At 48.5% G+C, this 27772-nt stretch overlaps 1 protein-coding gene across 3 annotated transcripts in view; it reads left to right on the top strand.

Moving 5' to 3' along the window:
* Window positions 1–27772, top strand: part of COL15A1 (collagen type XV alpha 1 chain) — a 104787-nt gene that overhangs the window by 73482 nt on the left and 3533 nt on the right. For 2 of the 3 annotated variants that reach the window (XM_080940314.1, XM_080940312.1), the window contains 18 exons: window positions 1119–1184; window positions 3065–3100; window positions 5373–5435; window positions 7693–7761; window positions 7870–7905; window positions 10879–10932; window positions 11029–11088; window positions 11694–11762; window positions 11880–11921; window positions 14575–14620; window positions 16752–16832; window positions 17304–17353; window positions 17796–17879; window positions 18538–18682; window positions 22188–22252; window positions 24932–25060; window positions 25172–25231; window positions 25962–26021. In XM_080940314.1, the coding sequence (XP_080796440.1) occupies window positions 1119–1184; window positions 3065–3100; window positions 5373–5435; window positions 7693–7761; window positions 7870–7905; window positions 10879–10932; window positions 11029–11088; window positions 11694–11762; window positions 11880–11921; window positions 14575–14620; window positions 16752–16832; window positions 17304–17353; window positions 17796–17879; window positions 18538–18682; window positions 22188–22252; window positions 24932–25060; window positions 25172–25231; window positions 25962–26021 (1215 nt within the window). The remainder of the gene's footprint in view (window positions 1–1118; window positions 1185–3064; window positions 3101–5372; window positions 5436–7692; window positions 7762–7869; window positions 7906–10878; window positions 10933–11028; window positions 11089–11693; window positions 11763–11879; window positions 11922–14574; window positions 14621–16751; window positions 16833–17303; window positions 17354–17795; window positions 17880–18537; window positions 18683–22187; window positions 22253–24931; window positions 25061–25171; window positions 25232–25961; window positions 26022–27772) is intronic. The other variant, XM_080940313.1, reaches the window with a different exon arrangement.

Here is a 27772-nt window from a genome sequence, read left to right as displayed (position 1 = left end):
AGAGAGAGAAGGATAGTGCTGAGCGTGCTCTGAACTGTCATCAGAAAGTGTCCTCCAACTTCCAGAGTCAGGGGACAGAGACCAGGAGGAACTAGGGTTACACCTCTGAGGGCCAGTTCTTGTTGGAAGGCATCTTCAGAAGAGCTCATTGGACAGCTCTCTGGGAATTTGTTTTTTTTTTTTTTTTGTTTGTTTTAACTATCAGCAGACAGATTTCAAAATTTCACTTGGAAAGCTGGTCACGTGGGTGAGCAAACCAAGCCTCTCTTCACTTTGACCCCTTCCCCCGTTTCCCAGGGAGGCAGTAATGTGTGCTTTCTATGTCGCCATTAATCCATATGAAAAATCAAAGGCTTGGCAACACCTGTCCTTTCACGAGCCCCTTATCTTCTGCCTGCTCCCACCTGAATGTCCTTTAAACCTCTGTGTCTGTCAACACTGATGCAGACAGTGGGGCCGAAAGAAAAAGTCCCAAAGACCTAGAAAAAGAGTGGCCAGAGTTAAGAGGAGACAGAATATGATGTAGAACTGCCAAGCCCTCGGGGAGGGAAGCAGACAGTCTTGAGTGCTTGTGGGGGAGTGTAAACTGCTTGCATGGCCTCTTTGGAGGACTCCCTGACAGTCTGTTCACAGTAAAAATAGATGTCTTCCAGAATCACACATAGAAAGCTCCACACAAGATGATTGAGTAGGAAAGAATGAGTTGGAGGGGAGGGTGCAGGGCCTAATGACATTTATCTAAAGTAACGACATACGTGAGTTATTACACATGCATGCACACTCACACACATGCATGCACATGCTATATATGGGCACACACATGTATGAATGTATGTATGTATGCATGTATGAATGTATGTATGTATGTATACATATGCTTATAACTTTAAAAGAGAGAAGGAATTCATCTACTGGTTAATTTTAAAGTTAATTTAAAAGGAAAAGTGACAGGCAGGGACTGTTTGATGGGGAGTGGGAGGGCTGGGTGTGTTTGGCAGTGACTTTGGGGTGTGATTAATGTACTCCATACTGGGTGACTTCAATTAAGGTCTCTTTTCCAGAAGCTAGGAGGGACACTTGCCTTCCTTTGTCCTCACTGTGTAATTTTCCTCTTTCAGTCTTTGATCAACATCACCAGTGGATCCATGAATTTCTCAGACATTCCTGAGCTCACGGGGCCTCCGGTTTGTATCTGTATCTGCCCTTGAGTGAGGTTTCTACCCAGATGCACCCGCAGAAAGTGTTGGGTTTTAGCTCCGGAAGCATAGAGCCAGAGTCTATATCAAAGCTGGAGGGAAGGAAGCCTACATCTTTGAGTTTTTATAATCCTAACCCCGTGCTGCAGAGTTGTGTTCAGGGAGCAGAAGTGTTCAGTCCTGTGCACCGGAAATCTGGGTGAGACTGGGAGCACCTGGGACACTGCTCCTGGGCTTCTGTGTGTCTGCCCAGTCACATTTCACAGGATTCTGCCAATGGGACACTGGAGCCAGAGCAGGATTGACACTCACTTCAGCCTTTCTCATGCCATCTTAGAGATGAAGAAATCAATACACGGGGAACTCACATGTCCCCCCTCAAGGCTCATGCTTGACAGGATCTCAAGGAAGGGGTTCAATAAATTCCCATGACATCTGATGGGGACCAGGGAGAAGAAAACGCTGGCCGTGGAGCCCTGGGGGTCTAGCCTTATCTCTGAAGACCACTCAGAGCCCCCTGGTTCTTTCTGGTCATTGGGACAGTTGATATGAGGTGGGGTGGGGAAAGTGCTTGTCACACCATGGTACTTGGCAAGTCACACTGGAGTCATGTAGAGATGCATGCACATAGCTGTGCACAGTGGATGTCTGCTGGGGCGGCCTGCCCTGCGGTACCCGGGGAGCTCAGCCATCCATGTTGTGGGGAAAGTACCTGGAATATACCCCAAGATTTCTGAAGCTGTCTGGAAGATGCCTCCGCGCTAGCTTTCTTCTGCGGAGCAGCATCTGCGAGGCTCATCCACTGTGACCTCCCCTGGGCTGTGTCACATTGATTGCTACTGAAATGAATAATCCAAAGATCCAACATCCAAAGTTCAAGGCAGGCCAGGTATTGGGCAAAAATCCATTCACAGGGACCTTTTGTTCTCACTAGAACTGCTAGAGAGAGGTTCAGAGTGCTTGTGGGTGAAGCAGAGCAAGAGGGACAGCATAGGTGTCTCTGAGCCTCTGGGCCCTTGGCACCTGCATCCCAGGCCTTGCCTTCAGTACTTTGTCCCCATTGATGGGGACAAAAAACTACCTGTTTTTACATGGAAAAACGGGGATTGAACTCAGATAATCAGGCTTGACAGCAAACACTTTTATCTGCTGAGCCACCTTGCCAACCCCTCTATGTAGTAACTCTCTGTGTGTCTGTCTGTCTGTCTATCTATCTATCTATCTATCTATCTATCTATCTATCTATCTATCCATACATCCATCCATCCTGTCAAACTCATGTCCCTTTAGTAGCATTGGTAACCTGGACTTGGCAGGAATGGGGTTGTGACCCAGTGTGGTTGAAGTACACACTCTGCCACACCCTTTAAAAATCTCCATCCCCTCCATAAAAGTCTAGCTCCTAGCATGGAGCCACTTCTCCACAGCCTTCAAGCCTGTCCTCCATGCCATCTTCAAAGCTGACTTACCCAGGGTCCCATGCTGGCCATTCCTGCCCCTGGGAACGTCACAGAGTCGTCACTCAGAGGATGCTTCAGTGGCAAACAGGCCTGGGGAGCAACGCGTGCCTCTGGGTGCTGGAGGACAGATCCTGCCTCCACCATCCTCTGGCTGTATGATTCTGGGTAGCACTTTCCCTCCCAGTCCTCAGCATAATCCACCAGGTGGCACAATGACCCACACTGGGTGAAAACGGGCGTGTGTGCATGGCAGGTCCCTGGAGGTCGGTGATTTACCACCGCCATGTCATTTCTGCTGGATTAGACAGGCTCAGGCCTTTACCCTCCTGAGGGATGGTGGCCCATGAGGGGCCCATGAGGCACAGTGAGCCTGACTCTGAAAACTCTCTTGTCTTTGGTGTTTTGCAGGGGCCAGATGGTGTGCCGGGGCTACCAGGATTTCCGGTAAGTACCGCGGTGGTTATCCTGCACCGTGCTCGGGCTCTGCTCATTCTGTTTGTACCTGAGATGCTGGTCCCTCCATCTCTCTCGATCAAGCCGTAGCACCATCGCACACACTCACATTTTTCACACTCTCCACAGACGTGTCCTCTCCCTTGAGACCCGTGGGGTTTATCTTTACCGTCTTGTAGTAATTTCTTTCTGCTGACAGGTTGTCCTGCGTGTTTCTACTAGAGGACTGGGTCTTACGTCTCTGCCTCTGGGCCATCCAGCCCTGGGCAACAGCTGGGTGACCCTAGCATATCAAGTGACAGTCTGCATAGATAAGGTCCCCCCAGATGTGGGAAGTCGGTGGTACGTGAGGGCAGAGGGGAACCACAGAATGGCATTCATAGCCTGGGTGTGCCTTCATAGAAGGGCAGCGTGGTTTTGCATTAGAACCATCAGTTTTGTCAGAGTTTGAGCCTGTGCAGAAGGCCAAAAGTAGCCTGGGGGGAGCTGCACTGCTTCTTTGAAACCCTGCCACTTGGAAAGGCCTGAGGTGCCATGCCAGGGACAAATGAAGGAAACAGATAAAGACAGCGTGGGGTGGGTTCCTCATGGCTGAACTATAGATCTCCTCTTGTCTTTTCAGACTTTTCTGAACTTTTAATACAATGGAGTTTTTTACACTCTGTAAGTGAGCATAAACCATGAAGATGGTTTTAAAATATCCTACTGAGTAGGCACTAGAACAGAAGAGGGAACCAGCAGGAAACGGCCTTGTGGTGAGCAGTGAGGTGGGAGAAAGAGGTCGGACCCCTTACCTACAGCCCCTAAGGTGGCTGCTTCAAGTCTGAGGGCACATTCTGGATCATTCCAACATGCTTTCCTCTGTGAGAATGGCTGTGTGCTCTGAGGGGGGCCGCTGCAGGGGGTGAGGAAGGCCGTGTGAACAGGAGCCAGGCCACATACCACAGATTTGGCCTCGTCCTTAAAATTATTTGAAAGAGAAAGATGAACGAAAAGTTCCCTGCTAACCAGTAACAGGCAGATATTGTCAGGACGCTGTTGTGATGGACAGCACACCCCCTCCGCCTATCTTGCTAAGCAGCAATAAAGCAATAAAACGTCCAGGGGCAGTGGACGCCATGAGGGGACAAGTCATTGTCACAAATGTTCTGTGTCTGCCGGAGTTGAGGACGAACTCTGGCAGAAGTGTAGGATTTGGCTGTATAGAGGGTGCCGGGCAGCCCAGCCAGGGGTGGGAACACAGGCTTTAGTGAAGGGGCAACAGGTCTGGTACGAGGAGATCAGGGGAACAGTAACCTCCATGGTACCGGAGAGGAAGTGTGAGTCCCAGCCAAGATTAATGGCAGGCTAGGATGCCGGATCCCAACTTGTGCGGTGGATGTTGTGCGGTAGAGGATGCCCAAGGCAGCTGTGGACGAGTCAGCCCAGGGGACCAGGTAAAAGCAGGTCCAGATCTGCCCACCTGGAGGAAAGCAGCGTTCAAAGAAGTTACGGTATCTAGGGGAGCAGGAACAGGCTCTACTAAAGAATTAAAAGGCAGGAAAGAAGCTTTACGGGGAGTTCCAGCAGCAGATCTATCATACACCATGGGAATCGGGGGGTCTCCTTACTGGGTTCCCACTTACATTAATAAAAGAATTAAGAACAGACACGTGGAGGCACACAGACGTTTTATTAACACTTAGAAGGAAAACCCAGGGTAGGCAGGCTGTACATCTCACAGCTGTCTGGAGAAGGAGAAAAGAGAAGATAAACATGGGGATCCGCCATCTGGACGGGAGACCACCCAGTGGGAACAGGGGTTTAGAAAAAGAACAAGGAAGCCAAATCTTTGATTAGGGACTTTAAAAGCATCCTTCTGGCCAGCATCCAAAAGAAAAGGACAGGAGAAATAGACCCAAGGGATAGTTGATAGAGTCCCCCTCCCCCCTCTGTCCCCAAGGGCCTGGGACGGTGAAGCTCCCGGAGATGCCCCCACTGGGTATCGTTCTCGGCAGCAGTGCAGGCTCTCCAGGCCTCCAGTACCCAGGCCTGCCTTCTGCTCACCGTTTCTTGCCTCCTTACAGTTAGGAAAAGATCAGAGCTAATCATGACTCTGCCTGCTTGAGGAGAGCTTGTTCTGACGGGTGGGGGGGTGCGGGTGGGTCAGCGGAGAGAGACACAGAGACACAGAGACAGACAGAGATAAATAGAACGGAGATGGTTTTTTGCTTGGGAAAAACCTTTTAACCATAACACAGTGACCTCCATTGATCCTTTGCAGGGCCCCAGAGGACCAAAAGGTGACACTGGCGTGCCTGGATTCCCGGGTCTAAAAGGAGAACAGGTAGGGGCCCAGGGGGGATGTGGTTGGAATTCACTGGCCATTCCCATTAAGCCAACTGTTTCCTTCTGAAGACATTTAAAAGATTTCCAGTCATGACTACTCTGTAAGACCAGAATGCTTTCTTTAATTAAAATATATTTTAATTATGTTACTTATTTGTTATTTATTATAATTTATTAATATTATTAATAATTATTAATTATTATTATTTATTGTTATTTATATGTATGAGTATTTTGCCTGCTTGTAACTGTGTGCATGTGGTGATTACTGAGGCCAGAAGAGGGCATCAAATCCCTTAAAACTGAAGATCATGAAGGTTGGTAGGGTGCTAGGACTCGAACCCCAGACATCTGGAAGAGCAGCCCAGTGCTCTTAACCTCTGAGCCGTCTCTCCAGCCCATGGAAGTTTTTTGTTTTGCTACTGCCCTGAAGAAATGCTGCGCTTTTCCGCAGACACCCTCTCGCTGATGACTTCTCTGATATCACACAGAAGGGCACTGTCGATTCTACCATTCCCCCATCTGAAGAGAGTGTAGCTCAATGCCCCCAGAATGCTGTTCTCACATGTCGAGCCGTCCTGTCTCCTGGCTATTCTATGTGCTGCCTCTGGAGCTCTGGGATTAGTTCAGAGCCTCGCCCACAAATGACACATGCTGGCTGGAAGAATGTAAAATCAGTGAATGATAAGGATTTCAGTATTTGGTGATTGTAAACTGGGACATTGTGTATTAGAGTGGATGTCATGCAGGAAACTTCTATGAAAGCTCAGGGTTCACAGCCACCCTTTGTACCTCTACAGGGCCTCTTACAATCAACTTCCGGACAGGAGCATCCATAAGTAAACAGTAAAGACTGTATATCTTTTGATCTCCTAGAGATCCTAACAATTCCTTATACCAAGTGTAAGACAAAGACAGGAAAGGAGTGCCGATGGGCATGGCAACCCCTGCCCCCATTTCAGAGGCTGCACATGGGCGGGGCCACACCTGTCCCTGAGTCAAGGAGCATCTTTGAGAGGAGTGAGGATTAGAAGTTTCTCTGGGCTTTCTTTTTTTTGCACCACTTTGCCCCCAGGTCAAGGAAGGAGACCCCAGAGACTAATGGTCTTCAGCACTAGGAAGTGTGTTGGGAAAGTTTGGAAGCACGTGGGGGTCCTCATGGTGGCCTTGCAGAAAAGAGATGGGATCAGCTTAAAGCTGGAGTTTTTGCTTCCTGTGTTCCTTTTCCTATGTGACCAAGTAGGTAGACCTAAGAGTCTAGATCCCAGAGGCTACTCCTGCTGCTAATTCTCTGTCACTTTAAATGTCTGGGACAGACACCAGGCAGTTGTGCTCCAGCTCTTACAGTAACTGCACTTCCTGCTGCTCTGCTCTGCCTCTTAACGCTTTTGTGCTTGTCCCTTCCTGCTGCTCAGGACTGCCTTTCCTCGCCAAGGAAGTGGTAAGACTCACATGTCAGCTGCAGGGTTTGGGGGATGGAGGAACAGGCTTTCCATGCTCACCTTGGTGCCCTACCTGGCTGCTTCCAACTGTGGAAAGGAGGCTGCTGTATTGTCAGCCCAGTTGCCCAGGGCTGGTGCAGAGGCCTAGAAGCATGCTAGTCTCCACGTGGCCTTCTTTTCTACCTGCATGTCTTGCTGGAACTCTCGGGATAGTAGGTGAACCTACTGAGGACAGGATATAGGAACAGTATCCTGCATCCTTGCCCCTGGTCTTCCATCATCTCTTTCCGAGCATCTCTCTGCCTAACCAATAAGCAGTTTGCACAGAGGCTTGGAGAGTGGAGGACAGCTCCATCTCTTGTGTTGAGAGAGGCAGGCACCATGCTTATAGATTTGTCTCTCCCAAGTTTCAGCTAGTTAAACAACAATAAATTCTCGGTGGGGACAAATCTCAAACTATCAAATTTGTCAGGCACTAGGTGTCCAAGCTGCTCTGGAAGGACATTTAACGGCAAGAAGTAGATGGTCATGCTGGGGCAGGATTCTGGGTCTGAGAATGAGGGTACAGATCTGTCCTCATTTAGGGCCCTTGAGGGTGTACTTGAACAGTAAACTCAGACAACACGTGGAAGAAAGATCTCAGAAAACATTCCATCATGCAAGAGGCTTTTGTAATCCTTTCGCAAGAAGGCTTTGCTGGAATGGTGGGGCTGGAGGTCAAAAGTCATGGTAGCAGGATGGAGATCTCAAACATGACCTCTCAAACAAGGTGGAAGGAGGAGGCTGGACCTTAAAAGATTCTCTGCATTGCAGGGCGAGAAGGGAGAGCCTGGAGCCATCTTGACTGGGGACATCCCTCTGGAGATGGTGAAGGGGAGAAAGGTAACTCTGTCAGAGTACCCTGAGGGCATACATGTACTATGGCTTACCGTCTTTGGTTGTATCTTAAGCAGTGTTTTCTGAGTGACAAGTACCTGTCTCCTGTTTTAGGGTGAGCCTGGAGTTCATGGAGCACCAGGACCCATGGTAAGATGGGAGTCTCTCCATTGGGTTGGGACAAGGGTTCAAACCTCTGCCGTGCTTTGGCTGACTTTGACTGAGTTAATCTACTTATGAAAACGTGAAAGGTAACAGGTGGTAGAGCATGTGTCCGTGTCTGTGGGAGGTGAACTACGGGGACATAGACTTCTTAGTGGTTGTCAGGCCAACACAAGACTCTCAAAAACAAACAAAACAGGGATAGAGGGAAGAGAGATGGCCCAGTGTTTAAGAGCACCTGCTGTTCTTGTAGAGGACTCGGGTTCAGGTCCTAGGACCCACCTGATGAATTAGCTATTACTCCAGTCCCAGGGGACCAGGCACTCTCTTCTAGCTTTGGTGGGCACGGGCATGGGTATTATGCACATACATATATACATGCAGACAAAACACTCTTTCATAAACAACAGTAAGCAACCCCCCACACTGGTTGACCAGAGGAGTGTCCCATTTCTCATTTGTGCACAGTCCATTGTACCTACTTCCTGCTGGACCCCACCCCCCCCAACAGTGACTCCAGCATCTTTCAGATCCAAAGTCATAAGAATTGTCTAGTTGGAAGTCTGAGACAGGAGAAAGTGGAAGAGACTAAAAGGGCAATGGTCATCACTTCTAGCATGTTCCACTCGTCAGAACTCAGATTCTTGGGGTTCAAACTAGAAGTGGTGAGAACTGACAGATGCCAGGGAGTCCCACAAGGAACCTCACATTGGTGGGGGTCTGCCATGTTATTGCTTTGGGAGTAGAGATGCCCTCCTCTCACTTTCTGGGCTTCTTTCTGCCCATCTGTACGATGGATGGGTTGGATTCGTGCTACATGACTTTGATCTTTTAGAAATAGGCAGCACACTTGGACTTTTGAACACTTCTGAGTTCTTTCTCCTAAGATGAATTCTAAACTTTCCTGCCGAGTGCGTGCTCACACACACACACACACACACACACACACACACACACACTCCGCCTCAAATGAAGAAAGATCAGTTGTGGCTCACCACTGTGGTCACATGACCTCTGAGTCTATAGACAAGGAAACGGGTTCAAAGAAGATAAGTAATGTGTAAGAAAGTGGGAGACTGGAAGGAAACCTGGCATGCCTTATATCTGGTGGGGCTTCTTCACCCATCTCTACCCCACCACACAACCTCCAAAAGACAAGCTGCCATCTACCTGTCTGTCTGTCTGTCTATCATCTATCTACCTATCTATCCATCTATTTACCTACCTACATACCTATTATATCTATCTATCTGTCTGCCTGTCTGTCTGTCTATCTACCTACCTACCTACCTACCTACCTATCTATCTATCTATCTATCTATCTATCTACCTACCTACCTACGTACCTATCTATTGTATCTTATCTATCTGTCTCTCTGTCTGTCTGTCTTCTATCTATCTACCTATCTATTATCTGTCTATCTACCTATCTATTATTTATCTATTTATTATCTATCTGTAGAGGCATGACAAGACTGTCACAATACACAGGACATCTATTTGACTGAAGCTGAACCTCAGACCTGGGGAGGAAGGTTTGCACTTGAGTGAACGCCTATGTGTTCCAAGTACATCCTTCAGAAAAGCTGAGGCTTTTGGGTCCTTGAAGTCAGGCAGAAAGACCGAATATAGAGTACATGGGCGGAGAGCGGAGGCAGATGGGAGAGTCTTGTTCCCAACTGGTTAAGCACTCGGTAACCTCCAGTTCTAAGGGAAATGCAAACAGTAGTGGAGCCAGCAGGAGGCCCCAGATGGCCATGGCGGGCATCCCACTGAAGGCCAGCTTGTGCGCAGCTTGCCAAACACAGGCAATAAGGGCACCTTTTAATTTGCATAATGCTTCCATCTGGGCTAACTATGGCCCTAGAGACCAGTGTTGCTTACGACTCTTTTACAAATATGCTAAGGCTTGTTCCTCAATGTGTGGTCTATGGATCAGTGTCCCCAACATCACCTGGGAGCTTAGTAAAAATGGACCACTGCAGGCCCTGGCCTGTACGCCAGCTTAGACACCCTTGATGTGCACGTTCATGAGATCCAGGACAATCCGTGTACATGTATGTGCACGTGGGAAATATCCCAGAGAACCACCTACCAAGTGGCCTGTCCATGCTCTGGAAACACCCTCTGATTTTGCTTTGCTCTTCCCTAAGAGTGATATGTACCAGAGACTTTTCATTCTGGCCCCGTCTTAAGAATCTCTCAGGGCATAGACAGGCAGGCACTGAGGGTCGCCTGTGTCTGAGGTTCCTAGGCTGGCCTCGAGTGACCCACACGACCAGCGCCCAACCTCCAGCGCATTCCTCCCTCCCCTTCCTGCTCACCACACTACCTGTGGTGATGGTGGTGGGCAGAGGGGCTTGAGGCTCTGGAGGTAGTTATAATTGCCATTCCTCAGACTCCAGTACACAAGATGATTCCTGCCAGGAGCTTAGATTGGGGCAGTGACTCAAGAAGTATGTGAACCCAGAAAATTATCCCTGAAGTCGGGTTCATAGATCAGGAAGTCTGCAGGAGGACTGAGGCACCATGCTGAGGCTAGGCTTCAAGATGGGTGGGGGGGCAGAGACTACATCTTACATCAGGTTCTTGGGCAAACTGGCACAGGGACATGGGGACCCTGAAATGTATGACCAACGTAAAGTTCCATGTTTTGAGCCATGGGTACCCGGGGCATGAGGCAAGAAGCCACTGGCTTCTTGCTACTTCCTCTGTTCTGACTGAGGTGTTGGGTCCTGGGTGAGTAGCCTTCCGAAAAGTCTAAAGATCTGAAGGTCTGAGCAAATGCTTCTAGCTGATGAGAAGCAGGAGACCAGGAACCAGGCGGGTCCTCCAGGACCATTGCTGATGTTTCCTCATCCCATGCCTGCTGCTCTCCCTACAAGAGCACACCCAGAATTCCCATATCTTTGGACTCTGAGTGTCTGGCATTTGCTAGCCTGGTGCTTGTTTTGCTTCTAGGGACCCAAAGGACCACCAGGACACAAAGGAGAATTTGGCCTCCCAGGACGACCAGTAGGTATCAGTGTTCCCCAAACTAAAGGACAGGGGCATGTGGTGGCCAGGCTGGCCCATGGCAAGAGCTCACTAAGGTGTCTGTGTGCATCTCAGGGTCGTCCAGGATTGAACGGCCTCAAGGGCGCCAAAGGAGATAGAGGGATCATGCTGCCTGTGAGTACCACTCCCACTTCCGAATCTCATCCCGCTAGAGGGGATCCTGTAACCATGAAGTTCAATAAGTGCTGCCTACAGAATCCATGTTCTGGAGCTTTCTTTCCTCCTCCATTGCTTCCAGGGGTCCTCATACCTGGCCCCCATGTCACTCTCAGGAGGGTCCCATGCCATCTAGGTCATTCCCCTGCTGAGGAGTGTCAGGTTGCCCATGCAGACACCAGACAGAAAGGAAAAGGAAGGAGAAAGGGATCTGAGCACCCTGTGTCCCTTCCTGGCTTCTGCTCACAGGCCCAGGAACACAGGTCTTAACTGAGCAAATAGGGACCAGAATCTGGGTTCCAATCTCAGCTTTCGGTAAGCTGCTGTGTGGCTTTGCACAGCTGTATGCCCTCTCTGGGCCCCAGTATTTGTGGTTGTCAGGATGACATCGCTGTTCTGCTGCCTTGCTCGTATGGCCCAGATGTGGGAGTGCCCCGTGGATGGCAGGCAGCCTGGAGGCAGAAGCTCCTTCCTCCCGGCTTCCAGCCCAGAGTGTGTGGCACATGCTGCTGTTGCTTCCTACATCCTCAAACTCAGGGGCAGCTTTTCTTTTCTTCCTGCAGGGTCCACCTGGCCTACCTGGACCCCCAGGACCCCCAGGGCCCCCTGGAGCTGTGGTTAACATCAAAGGCGTGAGTTAGAATGGGGCTGGGGGAGGCTTTCCTGGGGACCCTGCAATGGGCACCAGATTGGCCTCAAGAGGAGCTAGGTGTCCTGATGGCTTCGCCCCTCATATTTTCTTCCCTCAGGCTGTTTTCCCCATTCCTGCCCGGCCACACTGCAAAACACCAGTAAGTAACCCGAGTGTATGTCTTCAGCAGCAGGCTAAGTACCGGTGCCAACTCAAAGAAACGGATTGGTTCTTGCCTTGGCACCTTCCATCCCTGTATGTCTACTCTGGTATCATCTATCCACATATAGACCCTTAAGGATCCAGAAGTTTCTAGGTAATAGGCCCCATAATGAAACGTCTGCACACTGGTTTATTTTAATATGGTCGGCACAGCTAGTCCCCCATTGGTGAGACCACATTTGGCCTCGTTGGCAAGAGGGACATAGAAAGAAGTGATGGAAACCCGTAGCCTCCGCGCTGAGAACTTGGGGTTAGAATCTGTAGCTCTGTTCCATCCTTTCCGAGGTTTGTATTACTGCTCACCGCAGCACCCCAAGAGGCAGAAGCTATCTCTCCCCTTTATCATGGGAAGACAGCTACCCACAGAAGCACTTTGGTTAGCCCAAGGTCACAGAGCATGGGGCAGCTGGGACCACAGCTCAGATCTCCTGGTCATCAGGAAGCAGGTGCAGGCACTGTGATCGCCCGCCCCCCACATCCAGGCCGTTGGCAGCACTGTCTCTAGGATTTTGCCAGTATCATAGAGAGACATTTATTTCTGTGTGGAAACTCTGGGACAGGCATGAGTCATGGATCTGTGCGTAATCACTCTCCCATTCTTTCAGTAAATATTTACCGAGCTCTCACCAGTGCCAAGGACTCTGCTAGGCCCCGGGGGACAAAGGAATGACCTAGACAGACGTGGTCTCTGCTTTCTGGAGTTTGCAAACGACCATTTCAAAATATTCTTTGAAGTGGGCTTAAACTGATTCCTGTGGGACTGGGAGTGCTGCTGGTCCCTGGTGCTTCTCACTGATGCTGGCTGTGTGTTGGCCTAGGCCTATGTCCAAATCTGACCTTTGAGGCATCCGAGTGAGCATCCCACAGTCCAGGCAGACTGGCCTGAAAGGCAGAGCATGGGATGCCCCTGGGTGCAGTGCTGAAGCTCCTGTGAGCCCAACAGCAGCAAGGGCATGTTTATACAGATAACTGTAGCGAAACCTCTGGTGCAAGTGCAGGGTCTGGAGATGCTCCAAGAAAGCTGTGCATCTCCTCACACAAGGCCAGTAGGCCGCCTAGGGCCCCCTGGTTATGAGTGCCGAAGGTCCCTCCTCCCAACCCAGAGCCCTGCCTCATCACCACCTCCCACAAACAATCCCAGCACACCAAGTAAGACACAGGACACCAGAAACTGTAGACTGTTGTGGGAACGGTGCTGCATGGTGGAACCTATGGTGGAACCCTGAGCAATGTCTACACTCAGGATGGTGGGGCAGCTACAGAGTTACTTGATGTTGATGCTAGGCTCCAAGTGTTTGGAGTGAGGTTTGTCTTGTTTTGATTTCCTGTGGCATACCGGACGCCGTGGGATTTGGAGCCATGGTTGTAGACATTGTCAAACAGAAGCATACCCAGCACTTTGCAAGCACCTTCCAGGTCCAGCAGTTTAACATCATGACAGTTTATCTCCCCCCACCCCCCCCCCGCCTCACACACACCTTGCTCAACCAGAATTTCTGCAATGGTAATCCTTAGGTTTTTTTTCTGGAAGGTTCCTTCCTCTTCCCAATATCTTTTCATCATGACCCCTAAGCATCTTGCAATCCCCACTTATAAGCACAGAAAGATCCCAGATCTAGATGGAGCATCTTCTGGGGAAAGATGGAGGCAGAGTAGGACGGTTACATTAAAATGTCGACACAGAACAGTCAAATTGCCCAAGAGGAGAGTCTCGATGAGGGACCGTCTAGATCAGGTTTGCCTGGGATTATCTATATTGCCTAAATGGAGCCAGGAAAGCCTGCCCATTATGGGTGGCACCATGCCCTAGGCAAGAGGTTCTAAGATGTCTAAGAGCAGAGAAAGTGAACTGAGTACTCACTTGCATACATCAGCTCATTGCTCTGCTCTTGACTGTGGATTTTATGTGACAGCTTCTTTCCTGCAATGCTGCCTTGACTTCATAGCAATGATGGGCTGCAACCTGGAGTTGTAAACCAAATAAATCCTTTCCCCCATAAACTGCGTTTGCTAGGGTTTTCTATCATAGTAGCAAGAAACAAAGCTAAGACAGTTGAACAGTGTTGTCCAGAACTGCTTGGATTCCCGGCCCCTGCCACCTAACTAAGAGTCCATAAAAGGCCCTCCAATCTAATGACAGCTCTTATTTATCACTGTCATGCTGCCGTGACCTGTGCCTTATGCCTGTTTCTGATTACATGCAGTAGCAAAGCAGATGACTGGCCCAGCTTCAGAACCGGCTCAGAGCTCACGTGGGAGCCAATTCTAATCGATAAGAGAGAAGGCCAAGACACTCAGCACTGGCCGCACTCCGGAACACTTTCTGGAAGCCTTGCGTTTTTCCTCCTGCTAAGATTTTTGGCCAGAAATCCTGGTGCTGTGTGCTTGAGGCCAGCTACATTATAGGTTTCCCAAATGAAGGCCCAGGAAGTCTATGTGGAGGGTGCTGGGGGGTCTGGGACTCAAAGCCAAATAGAATACTGGCCCTGTGTCATTTCATCCCCTGCAATATGTCCCTAGGACTGTGACTGCCCAGACAAATGCTGGGGCAGGGATTCCCATATCTAACTGGGTCTTTCTCCCTCTCCCAGGTTGGAACTGCTCACCCTGGCGACCCAGAGCTTATCACTTTCCACGGTATGTGTTCTTTTCTTTATGGTTTCTCGGGAACATTTCTGATCTAGTGCATGAAGATGTTTACATGTGTCTAGTGCTGGCCACAGACAAGGTGGTCAGGGAGGGCTGACTGGGCATGGCGGGAGTGGGGGTGGCAGTGGAGCTGTGGGGCACACCTCTGTCTGGTTTTCTCATGTACCTGTGTGTATCCTGGGTACTGGGAAGCGCTCCCTCTGTCCATTCCTGTGCTAATGTGTTCAGAAGACAGTCATGGATGCCTGCTTGGCACTGCCTACACTGTTCAGCCTCCTCAGTCCTTAAAACAGTTCAAGTTACAAGAACCATTAAATTAATAGTACAGAAAGGATGGTTCAGCCAGCAAAGACAAGGCCTGAGGTTCTGGGTTCAGTGCCTAGAACCCACATTTAAATAATAATAACAATAAAATAATAACTACAATAACAACATTAGCTGGGCTTGGGGGACAACCCTGGAGGAATGACAGCCAAGGGCATTCTCTGGTCTTCACCCACATTTGCACACGTGGGTATTGCACCTGCATAAACTCCCACACACAGAGAGCACACACACATAGAGACAGAGACAGACAGAGAAAACCCAAAAAAGAACCATTAGTGTATCCGTGTAAGCATCTTGGGGAAGCCTGTTTAAAATGCAGGACTATAGGCCAGGGTGTAACTCTGGCAGAGCACCCAGACCCCCAGTATGTGAGACCTTAGGTTTGATTCACAGTGCTGTGAGGAGAGGGTAAGGCAAGAAAGACATGGTGATGCCTACTTATAACCCAGTAATCAAGAGGTGGAGGTAAGAAGATCGAAAGTTCAAAGTCAGCATCTGCCCTACATCAATCCATTGGAACCTGCATGGTCCTAGCCTCCTGGTGGAACTTGTGAGAAACCTTGTTCAGTGTGTGTGTGTGTGTGTGTGTGTGTGTGTGTGTGTATGTGTGAGTGTGTTTGTATGTGTTTGTGTGTGTTTGTTTATGTGTGTGTGTTTATGTCTGTGTGTGTGTGTGTTTGTGTGTGTGTGTGTGTGTGTGTGTGTGTGTGTGTGTGTGTAGGTGCAGGGTGGGAGGGGTGGGAGAAGTCTCTCAAGAGCACACTGAAGAGACACAGGCCTGTAAGAGAGCAGTCACTCTAATCCTCTTTAACCTCTGTACCTTGTCACACAATGCCTGGCTTTTGGTTGGAGAATGGAAACAACATAAACAAGGGAAAGTCCTTACCTGAAATTCCCTGCAGCTTGGCTGTGTCACCTGGTCTACTGGGTAGGGCTCTCCCTATTAGTGTCTTCTATATCTTTTTGTCATTTTGGTCAACAAGTTCAGGTGATCTTCTGACTTGGTGCTCAGACCTGCTCCGAGGCCCTTTTCCCTGTGGTGTCAGATGAACCTGAGTTTTATTGTCACTTGAGAAAAGATCTCTCTATGTAACTCTTGCTGGCCTGAAACTCACTACGTAGACCAGGGGCCTTGACCTCATAGCGATCTACCCACCTCTGCCATCTGACAACTGGGATTAAAGGCATAATTGCCTTTGGCTTATCTATAATTCATATTATGATTCATACTATAATCTATATTAGCTGGTGGGGTGGGAGTAGGCCTTGGGTGGGAAGGAGAGCTGGGATCGCCATTGCAGGTCTTCAGTTGCTCCCTGTCCTTTGAGGCTCCCCTGGGAGGAAGGACAGGAACGGGACTTCTTGGATATGCTTGCCTTGGATATATGTGAGAGGTATTCTGGAAGCACGTCTGGGGTGTTACTACTGCATGTCAGGGCAACACCTGAGTGGGGTTGGTTCTCAGTCTGCATTCCTAACCCAGCCCCTGCTCGGTTGCAACAGCCCCTACTGGGTTCAACCCTTAGACCCTCTTCTCTGTGAACTGAGCCAAGGTCTGGAGACCTGTCTGAGGCAGTGATTATGAGATCCCCAGTCTGTATCTGTTGGCTTCTTAGGGGCCTTCTGGTCTGATTGATTTTGCTAAATGGGATTAGCTCAAAAAGTTGACTTTCTTATATTTTTAGTTGTGAGCCTAGCCTTTAAAGGCCGAGTCATCTCTCCAGCCCCTAAAGTCGATTTTCCACAACCTATTTTTCCTTTTTCTTAAATGTTTGTGTGTGTTTGGTGACAGGTGTTAAAGGAGAGAAGGGGTCCTGGGGTCTTCCTGGCTCAAAAGGAGAAAAGGGGGACCAAGGAGCTCAAGGACCACCAGGTATGCCTGCCCCTGTTCTTGGCCTTGCCAAGTCAGGCTAACTACACAGCCACCCTGCCCACAAGCATGGCAGGTTCTAGTGAGAACCAGTTACAGGCCTGACACATCCAAAGTAGAACATGTGGGAAGAGCAGGGGCTAGGGCTGAAGGGCTGAAGGAAGAGTGCTTGCCTAGAATGCTCAGAACCCTGGCTTCCAGCCACAGAACTGCAGGCTGGGGGTGGGGTAGGGGCTGGCTTTCCATCATCCATATGTAAGATATGGCACACAGAGAATTAGGAGCTTGCCCAGGATCCTACGGTTCCTGGGTAGTGGGGCCTTTATTAGGCCTGGAGATGCCTCCGAGCCTAGTGCCAACCCTAGTAATCCAACGCAGTGTTGCTTTTACTAAGGGAAAGCAGTGGTTACTAACTTGGAAACTCTTTGAAATCTGTCATTAAGTTGGGGAACTTACAAAGCATTTCTTCTGCAGGCCCTCCCGTTGATCCAGCTTACCTGAGACATTTTCTCAACAGCCTGAAGGTGAATGTTCATTATTAAACATTCGGTCTACTATCCTGGTCTGTCTGCTGTTGCTGTGACTGAATGCTACAGACTGCGTAACTTGGAAAGAGTAATGGTTTCTCTGGCACACAGTTCGGAAAGTCTAGCAAGTACACTGGTTGGGATTCTGCAGAGTCAAAGAGGCTATGCAGGAATCACACAGCAAGACAGAGCAAGTGTGGCAGAGGGCCTACTTTTATATCAAAGCTGATCCCTAGCTTACAAGTTACTCCTATAACCCATAGACTTCGTCTCTCAGTGCCAGCAACATACAAGGTTAGGGATGACATTTTCAACACATGGAATTTGGGGCCCCCTGAATGCTACTAAAACTGTAGCAGCCTATACCTCAGTTCCTTGGGTTTCTGGGAGGCAGGGTTCATGCCAGGTTTACTGCAACCTTCCTTGGTCTCTCTTCCAGCAGGATAATGGAGATGCTACATTCAGAGGAGAGTCCAGCAACAACCTCTTTGTATCAGGGCCTCCAGGACACCCAGGCCTGGTTGTAAGTAGTGACTCCCTGAAGACCTGTGTCTTCCTTCTCCTGTACCCTGTCCCCAACATGAGAAGGTGTTCCTAGAGTCCTGTACATGCTGGAGCCCAGACTTGGGGATGAGCAGGCTCTCCTGTGTGCCATTGCTTGCTGGGAGGTTAACTCAGCCTTTAGAGCTGCCCGGGTTGTGCGCGGTGAATGAACCCCAGGCACTAGCCATGCACACTGTGACAAGTTTACTCTGTGACCAGAGCTGTCAGTAGTGAGGGGTTATTCCAGAGGATGAACAGAAGGAAGGTTCTGACAATGTCTTTAGAAGGACTCTTGATTCTTCTGATGTTTGACTGAAGGTCAAGCCGGTAGAGTTTATCTGTAGGCCTGGTCTTTATAGATGGGAGGAGGGATCACGCAGCCATGAGAGAAGATTAAGGTTTGTCCAGGTTTCTGATCTAACTTGACTGTGGCTTGAGGCAAGTCCTCTCCACTCTGAGGGCTCGGGTCCTCCTTGTGTAGAGTGAAAAGGGCAGAGTAGATCTCCAGGGCCCTCTGGATGCCTGAGCTTGCTGGTGCCTTTGGACTCCATACCTAAGCTAATGTTCACTGGGACTGATGATTTTACAAACATCCTAAGAGGAGAGATTTCTCCATAACTGTGTGCTTGCCTTAACAGGGACAGAAAGGAGAGGCTGTTGTAGGGCCTCAGGGACCCCCAGGAATTCCAGGTCTGCCTGGACCACCTGGCTTTGGGAGACCTGGTGTTCCTGGACCACCGGGACCCCCTGGGCCACCGGGACCTCCTGCCATTCTGGGTGCAGGTTAGTACTGAGTGATGCCTCATTCCTGCTACCTCTACCTTTAGACTCTGGGTGGCGTATGAGAGTCTCTTTGTTGGATAGAGGGCTGCATGCTGGATGGAGCCTACCATCTTCTTTAAAATGGGTACAGTTCTGATATTATAACACACATCTACTTCAAATGTACAAGCCAGTGATGATGAAGGTACTCACAAGTCATCCTCACCAGCACTTGTGGTTACTGGCTCAGTCCTGGTGACTGTGAGGTTTCTGAGTTTCCCTAGTGAGTATTAATAGTGTTACGTATCTTTCCACATATTCTAGAACCTTCCTGGCTACTTTTTCAATGCCTTAAGAATCTGGCTGTCTTAGTTAGGGTTACTATTGCTGTGATGAAATACTATGACCAAAGCAAGCTGGGGAGGAAAAGTTGATTTGGCTTATACCTCCATACTGCTGTTCATCACTGAAGGAATGAGGCCAGGAACTCGAAATGGGTCAGGAACCTGAAGGCAGGAGCTGACGCAGAGTCCATGGAAGGGTGCTATTTACTGGTTTGCCCCTTGTGGCTTGTTCAGCCTACTTTTTAAATAGAACCTAGGACTATCAACCCAGAAATGGAATGACCTACAACAGGCTAGTCCCAACCTTTCTGCATCAATCACTAAGTAAGAAAATGCCCTGTGGGCTTGTGTACAGTCTGGTCGTACTGAAAGCATTTACTCAATTGAGTTTCCCTTCTCTCAAAAAGCTGTAACTGTCAGGTTGACATAAAACTATCCATTGCAGTGGCTATGGTCACTCGATGTAGCATTCCGTTCAGGCCTTGGAACTTCAAGGGCACAAATGTAAAACTTAGCTACCCAGTCACTGAACAATACCAAGGGCCAGGAAATGTACTGTTACTACAGTTTTCTGGGAATTCAAGAAAGCTGATAGCAAGGCCTGGGGGGGGGGGTAACTCAGTCCATAAAGAGCTGCATATGCTTGTAAGATCCCCCAGAATTTATGCACAACAGTCAGGTGTGATGCACACCTACAATCACAGTGCTAGAGAGGTAGAGACAGGAGGATTCCTGGGGTTCAATGTCAGCTAGCTTCAGCCACTGAAAGACCCTATCTTAAAAACCAAAAAATAAGAGGCAGCTGGGAGACACTAGTAGATTATCCTCTGGCCGTCACATATCTTGGGTATGTATGTATGTGCAAGCGTGCACACACACACACACACACACACACAGAGAGAGAGAGAGAGAGAGAGAGAGAGAGAGGCTATTAACTTCATTTTATAGCTAGTAAATGGCACCCACAGACACAAAGCCCAGATACCAATACCTCCAAGGCCTACGCTTTTCTCAGTGTTCACTCAGTGGACGTTATATGGTGAGCAATAAAGCTGAACATCCTTCGACCCAAAAACCTCAAAGTTTGAAATGCCCACAACCTCCTGAATACTGGCATGGCACCACAGTAGAAACTCTGTATTCTGAACTGTTTAATGTCCACAATTATTATTTAAAACATAGAGGGCTTGGGCTTTATGCCAGTGAAGAAGTGTTTCTCCAGCATATCCGAAGCCCTGAAGTCAATCCCCAGAACCATAGCAAAATTAATAAATGAAATAGAAAATTATTTTTAGTTTATGATTCTGGGCCTATCCCCAAGATACATCGTGTACATGTAAATATTCTAAAACTTAAAAAAAACAAACAAAACAAAACTCCGAAGCACGCCTTCATATGGTAGCAGCCGTGAGCACAGGGGTGTTTCTCGCTGGTTGCATTGGCATATGCCGGATGGGGCGGAACACATACGGTGGGATCCCATGGAGCCTGGGTGCTGGGGAGAGCCTTGCACGGGTGGCCTTGGGATTGGCTTCAACATGGCCTTGGCTCTCCTGGTTGAAAGCAGAAACAAGGCCCAGATCAGGTTTCGTGAAAGGAATGTTTGCTGGCCAGAAGCAGGGGCTGTAGTGGAATGAGCTGACCAGCAACTGGAACCCAAGAGCAGCCTACACATAAGACTAGACCATTTAAGGGTGTTGCTAGCCCTCCACAGACCACACCCTCAGCACAGAGGGGAAGATGGCTGCTGATGGCTTAAGGCTTCCACTGTGAGCTGGAAATTACAGGCTTCTTCGTCGACTTTAAACTGAAATGTCTTGGAATAGGACAGTTTGAAGAAAAGATTCTAATTGGCTTGTCTTGAGCAACATGTTGACTTTGAACCAATTAGTTATCTACAGTCAGGTGGTAGGACCACTTGGGAACACTGTACCTCTTCCTGTCAGGAAATGGTTGTGGTTGTGAAGGGAAAGACCTCAAGAGAAAACCGGCAAAGCTCCTGTAAAGATGGGTGGTGGGTAGATAAAAGCAGATGTGGTACCCGGCCCTGAGGGATGTAGATACAGGGGTTGGCAGGGTGAGTACAGGCGGCAGAGAATCTGTTGTCCACAGGAGCACCCCTTCTGGGAAGCCTGACACCTTGCTGCCTTGAGCATAGAGGTTGTCACAGTTTATAAAACACTCGCACTGTCCACATAGTCTTCTCAGATGCTGAGGCTCACAAAGGACATAAGCCTTGTTCAAGGTCCCTCATCCTTGGGGGGTCACATGGCTGGAACCAAAATCCAGGTCCTCCCGTGACCCTGTACCCACTGGCCACTTACCACCTGTGTGTGGACATTCAAGCCCCGTGTTGGAACTGACACTTTGCTTGAGGTGGCCTGAAGATTGTGGATCCATTTTCTAGGATTTACAGAGATGCCCTTATACTTATACCTGCCAAGAGCTTTGCAGATTCTGAAGGTTTAGAGAGACAGAAGAAAAGCACAGAGGAAATCCCAATACTTCTGTGCTTGTCAGAGACAGGGGCTTTCAGTTAGCCACTCACGCCCTCTCATTTTTTTCTGGAGTTCAGTATGGCAGATGTGAGCTGATTTTTAAGGGTCCCATGATAGTGCAGGAACTAAGAAGCCCTGGGCAGTTTGCAAGGTGCACACCTAGCCTGGATGTCACCGGTGCTCACCAGCGTACCAAGGGAACATTGTAGTAGTAGGGATGTCTGCTGGTGTCACACAAACAACTTCTGAGAGCCCGCTGCTTTCCCAAGTGTGCGACAGGCAGCTAGCAACCTGGTCTCTTCTGGCTCCAAGACCAGTGCCCCGTCCGCACCAGCCCAGGCTCTCCCCACAGCCCCAGACCTTTCTCTTCCTCTTTGTAGCCCACTTCCTCTAAATGGTGGTCACATGCTCTGTCTCTTGAAAAGTTTGTATGAGTCAGGGTATTTTCAAGGACATGACAGAAAACTTGATTCAGTTTGGCCTTTACAGCGAACTACTAATGGGCTTTGCTTACAATCCTGACAAACACCAGGCACAGTTCATCCAGGGCGATGGTGGACAATTTCATCTCTTTCCCCCAGTCAGCATGGCTTTAATCTGCATGTCTGTAGCATAGACCCCACAGGGAGTCAATTGTACCAGCCAGTATGCGTTCTCTCACTTCTCTCTTTTGTCTTGCTCCAGCTGTGGCCCTTCCTGGCCCACCTGGCCCCCCAGGACAGCCAGGACTCCCTGGATCCAGAAACTTGGTCAGTATCTTGTGCAGTAGCAAAGCCTACACTGGATAGATTCGCTTCAGCTTCTGGGTGCTGTGTCTCAGTGGGGGGAGGGGGAGGGACGGGGCTGGAATCCCTTTTGTTTTCCAACTCTGCTAGGGGTTGACTGTACTGTTTTCCTAACATGCAGGAGGCCCTAGGTTTGGTCTCTCATGAAGCCAGGCATGGTGGCAAATGGCTCTTGCACTAACACTTAGGAGGTGGAGGCAGGAGGATTAGAAATTCAAGGTTGTCCTCAGAACATAAAAGTTAGAGACCCTAAGTCTAAATAAATAAAGTTCCATGACAATAAAATGGGCCATTCCACCAATAGGAGATGGTCATTTACTTCCTATCCAGGTGACTTGTTCAATAAAGAGCTACAGAAAGCAAAATGCCTCCTTGAAGCTGTAGCCTATGAGCCTTTAATTGACTAAAAGCCGTGCTCTATTTTTAAAACCAGCACGCACACGTGTGTAGACAGCACGTACATGTGTGTAGACAGCATGCTCACGTGATTTGCTGGCCGTACTTTCCCTGGGTTGTTCAGCTGGAGCACACACGGCTCAGGGACATTCACCAACCCACAGTGCAGAACAGTGGGTGTACCTTGATGGTAGCAATGCTCAGAGACAGACAAACGCCCACCACACCCAGACCAAACGCCAGCAGTCCTAGGAGTCTCTTTGGTTACCAGGTTTCATTCTTAAAAAGATTGATTTTCAAAAGACAGAAATGTCCAACAGATGACAACATTTGGCTCTTTGACTACTTTGGGGGAATTTCTGTGCCATTTTGATCAATATTATTGTCAAGCTAAGATTTTTTTTTCTTTTTTTTTTTTTTTTTTTTTTGTATTTTTTTTTTTTTTTTCTCAGTTACAGTGAGACTCTCGGCTGGTAGTTTCTTGAGATTTGGTGCTATTCAGAATTTTTTTTTTTTTTTTTTTTTTTGCAGCTTCAACTTCTTGAACCTGTTTCTAGATATGCTAAACGCCTGCCATTCTTATTTTAGGCAACTTTTTGAGACAGAGACACTGCAAGCCCCCGTTTTTTAAAACACATATTTAATATTGCAGCCACCCAGCTAGACTAAAGACTAAGTGCTAAGTATAATTGCCTACTTGCTTACATTTCTTATCCCAAATGAAAACGAATTTGAAAGTAACGAAGGAGTGTAAGCTGACGCCGTCAGCCAGAGTCGATGCTGCAGAGCTGTGTTTAAAATCAACCCAAGTGCAGCGGCTTGATGAGTTTGCTGAAACTAAAACCCAGCAACGACAACTCTGGTGCTACGTCGTTATCTTCACAGGAAATTATCATCATTTGTGTTTTTATTCACTTTTTGTAATCTAGATTTGTGGTTCGAAGAGTGCGTGTTTTCATTTCACGGGAAAGAACTCCCTTAGCCAAGTATGATAGCACGCTCAGGCTGACGTAGACGGATTATGAGTTCAAGGCATGTCCTGGCTACATAGTGAAAACTTGTCTCAAAAACCTGCAGCCTAAGGAGCCAGATCGGCGGATAAAGTGCCGGGCACACAGGCATGAAAATCCCAGTTCAAACCCAGTATCCACATTAAAAAATAAAAAGCTATGTGTAGTTTGTAGTTGTACATACCTGGAACTGTGGTGCTAGAGGAGGGGGAACAGAAGCAAGAGGGTCACCAGAGCTGACTGACTGGACAGTGTAGCGAGTCGGTTAGTGTTGGGTTCTGTGAGTGACCCTGTTTCACACGGTAAGGTAAGAGCAAGTGATAATAGAAGATTCCGAATGTCTACCCCAGCACTTCCCTACATACACACACACATACACACACACACACACACACACACACACACACACACACTCATACACATTCATACACAAACTCATAGACACACACTCATACACACACACACTCATACACATTCATACACAAACTTAGACACATACTCACACACACACTCATACACACACTCTCACACACACACATATCATACTCATACTCACACATACACACACACTCTCACACATACACTCACACACACACACACACACTCATACACATTCATACACAAACTCATAGACACACACTCATACACACATACACTCACACACACACACTCACACACACACTCATATACACACACTCACACATACTCACACACACACACACACTCACACACACACACACTCACACACACACACTCATACACACACACTCACACATATACTCACACATACACACACACTCACACATACACTCACACATACATACACACACACTCATACACACACACTCACACATACTCATACTCACACATACACACACACTCACACATACACTCACACATACATACACACACACTCACACACATATTCATACTCACACATACATATACTCACTCTCACACATACATACACTCACTCTTACACATGCATGCTCACACACATAAACACTCACATTATATATACACACACAGAGAGACTTACTCACACAGGGTCTCATGACATATCCCAGTGGTAGAGCACTTGACTAGCATGTGCAGGTTCCGAGTCTGAGTCAAAACACTGAAAATAAACATTAGTTATTAGTAAAGTATCGTTTTCTGATGCAACAAACCCTTTTCTTGAATGAGGGGTCATTTTACCACTGCTTGGTAACAGTTTTGAATTAAAATGCTCTGACAGGTCACAGCGCTCAGCGACATGAGTGACATGCTACAGAAAGCGCACTTGGTCATAGAAGGAACATTCATCTACCTGAGGGACAGTGGGGAGTTTTTCATTCGTGTCCGAGATGGTTGGAAAAAGTTACAGGTAATTCTTAACCTTCCTATTCAGCCCTCTCCCTCTCACATAAAGAACAGCCCACACCCGTCAGCGACACTTCCTTGGGGTTGTTCAACTGACAATGTCCTCCTCTTACAGTTGGGAGAACTGATCCCCATTCCTGCCGACAGCCCCCCACCACCAGCACTTTCCAGCAACGTGAGTAGCTCCCCTGCCCACTCTCTGAGCTCCCTCCCCAAGCTCTTTAGCTCTGTTCCGTGTGACTTATTACGTGGTGGAAACCCAGTAATTTCTAAGTAGGACATTGTCACCACTGAGTAGGGAGAGAGCTGGACTCTGGAGACCCCTGCTCCCAATTTACCCACAAGCCATCTAGAAGAATCCCTTCTTTTCTCCCTCTCTCCCTCCCTCCTTCTCTCTCTGCCCCTCTTTCCTCCCCTTCACTTTTTATTTAGTGACCAGATCTCACTAGCAGTTCTGGCCAGCCTGGATTCACCTGCTGCCCCCCCCCCCCGAATGCTAGGGTGAAAGTTGAGTTATCACCACACCTGCCAGGCAACCCCTGAACTTTTACTCACTATACCATGAAAGAGCATAGGCAACTAGTGTAATCTGCTGTTGGATTCTGTTGCAATCTTTTGAGGCTACTACCATCACCCCATTTTTCACATTACAAAACTGAACCTTTGAAAAGGAAGACATGTTGGCTTTTAAGCTGAGGTCCCTGCTCCCCAGCACAGGGATCTTACAGATTCTAGAACATTCCTCCTTTCCTGCTGACTTTTTGTTTGGCTGTGAAAGTCCTACAATGTAAGAGTCACAGCTAAAGGCAATACCTCGCTATTTGAAGCATCACGCCAGGGTTACCCTGGAGAAGAGAGTGGATGTGTATTTATTTATGCTTTAATATTTCCCTTACATGTCACAGCCGTACCAGCCACAGCCTCCGCTGAACCCCATTTTTAGTGCCAATTATGAGAGACCTGTCGTAAGTACAATTCATACATTTCCTTTGCAGATAATGACCGAGAGCCCATAAGTTTGGTATCTAGTTTTTTGGTTTTGTTTTGTTTATTTCAAGTATATGAGTGGGTTTTTTGCCTACATGGTTGTATGTGCACCATGTGTGTGTCTCTGATGCCTGTGGAGGTCAGAAGAGGAGATTATATGTCTTCTAACTGGAGTTATAAACAACTGTGAGCCACCATGTGAATGCTGGGAATCCAGTCCTGGTCCTTTGCCAAAGAAGCCAGTGCTCTTAACTGATAAATAGTTCTTACCTCCCAACTGTTTACAAACTAGCCAGGAGGGCATACACTCAAATAGACAGTTGTATCACATTTGCTAAACTATTTGAATGAGACAAACCCAAGATGCTGGGGCTACCAGGAAGACGAGGAAGTCGCTCTGAAGGAGGAGACCTCTAGATTCAGACCTAAAGGACACCAGTTGAGGAGTGAGTCAAGCAGGGGAAAACAAAAGTAGGAATTCCAGGCAGATGGGAAGATGGGTCGTGGGAGGGTGGAATGTGTGTGCTGGTCCTTCCCGTTCTACATTTCATACTAGCCAGAGGAGTAGACTTCCCAGCAAGGGTGGGTGGTGATGAGCAAGGGCCAGAGCTAGGGGATTTGCCCCTTTCCTGCAAGCAACAACGGGAGCTGCCTCTAAGTTGAAAAGCTGAACAGGGGTATGCTATGCCGTAAGACTGGTGCTTTGAAACGACTTGGTTTGAACACATATGAGGACTAGAAAGGGCAGAAGCGGGGATACAAAGCAGTAAGTTGCAGAACAGGGCTGGTTGGAAAGACACGAAGAGACACAGGAGAAGCCAGTCAGTTCTGGCTGTGATAAGAGTGAGACAGAGGTGACCCCAAATGCTCACCAGGGTGACCCAGTGGTCACAGGCATCATCTGACACGAAGGGGTTGCAGACTCAGCCCCACTATCACGAGTGTAAATGAAGATCCTATCTCAGTCACAGCAGGGACTTTATAGAACTTGGTCACAGGAAGTACAACCATCCTGGGAACTCTCTTTTCTGTTCTCAGTCGTTTTACTGTTTCCACAGACCCCCTTGTATAAGAGTTCCTCTTCCTGTCCCCGTCCATCCCTCACCCATGTAGGCATGGTACACATGAGCTTGCAAACAGCTCAGGGTCACCACTGTCTCGTGCCCCAATTCTCTTGCCTTATGGCTGAAGAGCCCAATCCATCTAATCTTGGGAGAAGTGCTCCCCATGCCCTTAGATCAGCCACTCATTTACACTCCAGTGAGAGCAGCCAGGACATACAGCCAAAGGCCCAAGGCCTTCAAAGATCCAGGTGTAAGCCACGCAGCACAGAGATGTGCTTTCTGCAGTGCGGAGGTGTCCAGAGAAGGCGTTGGGTTGAGCAGAGCAAGTCTGAAGTGGCCCCAGGACATCCAAACAGAAGTGGGAGTGTGAGAGAGGACTAGACTTGTCTGAGACCCTCCTGGAGACCTTCAGCAGTGCTGTGGCCATTGTGAGGGGGATGGAGGAGTCCCAAAGAGAAGATTTATAGGACGGAACCAAAGGGAGGCTGATGGAAGAAACCCAACAGGCAATTGAGAAGCTTCACCCTCTTGAGACAAAGAAGGCCAAACAAAGTACACGGGAGTCAAACACTGCCGAGGGGTTGGGGAGGATACAAAAATGACCAAAAGGAAGATTTATAGGAGAGAGCAAAGAGTTTATGAAGCCAAAATGATTATGAAGCTGA

This window comes from Micromys minutus (genome assembly GCF_963924665.1).
Source record: "Micromys minutus genome assembly, chromosome: 28".
Lineage (NCBI taxonomy): Eukaryota > Metazoa > Chordata > Mammalia > Rodentia > Muridae > Micromys > Micromys minutus.
The sequence above is the reverse complement of the archived record's forward strand: the minus strand, read 5'-3'. Positions and strand labels throughout refer to the sequence as shown.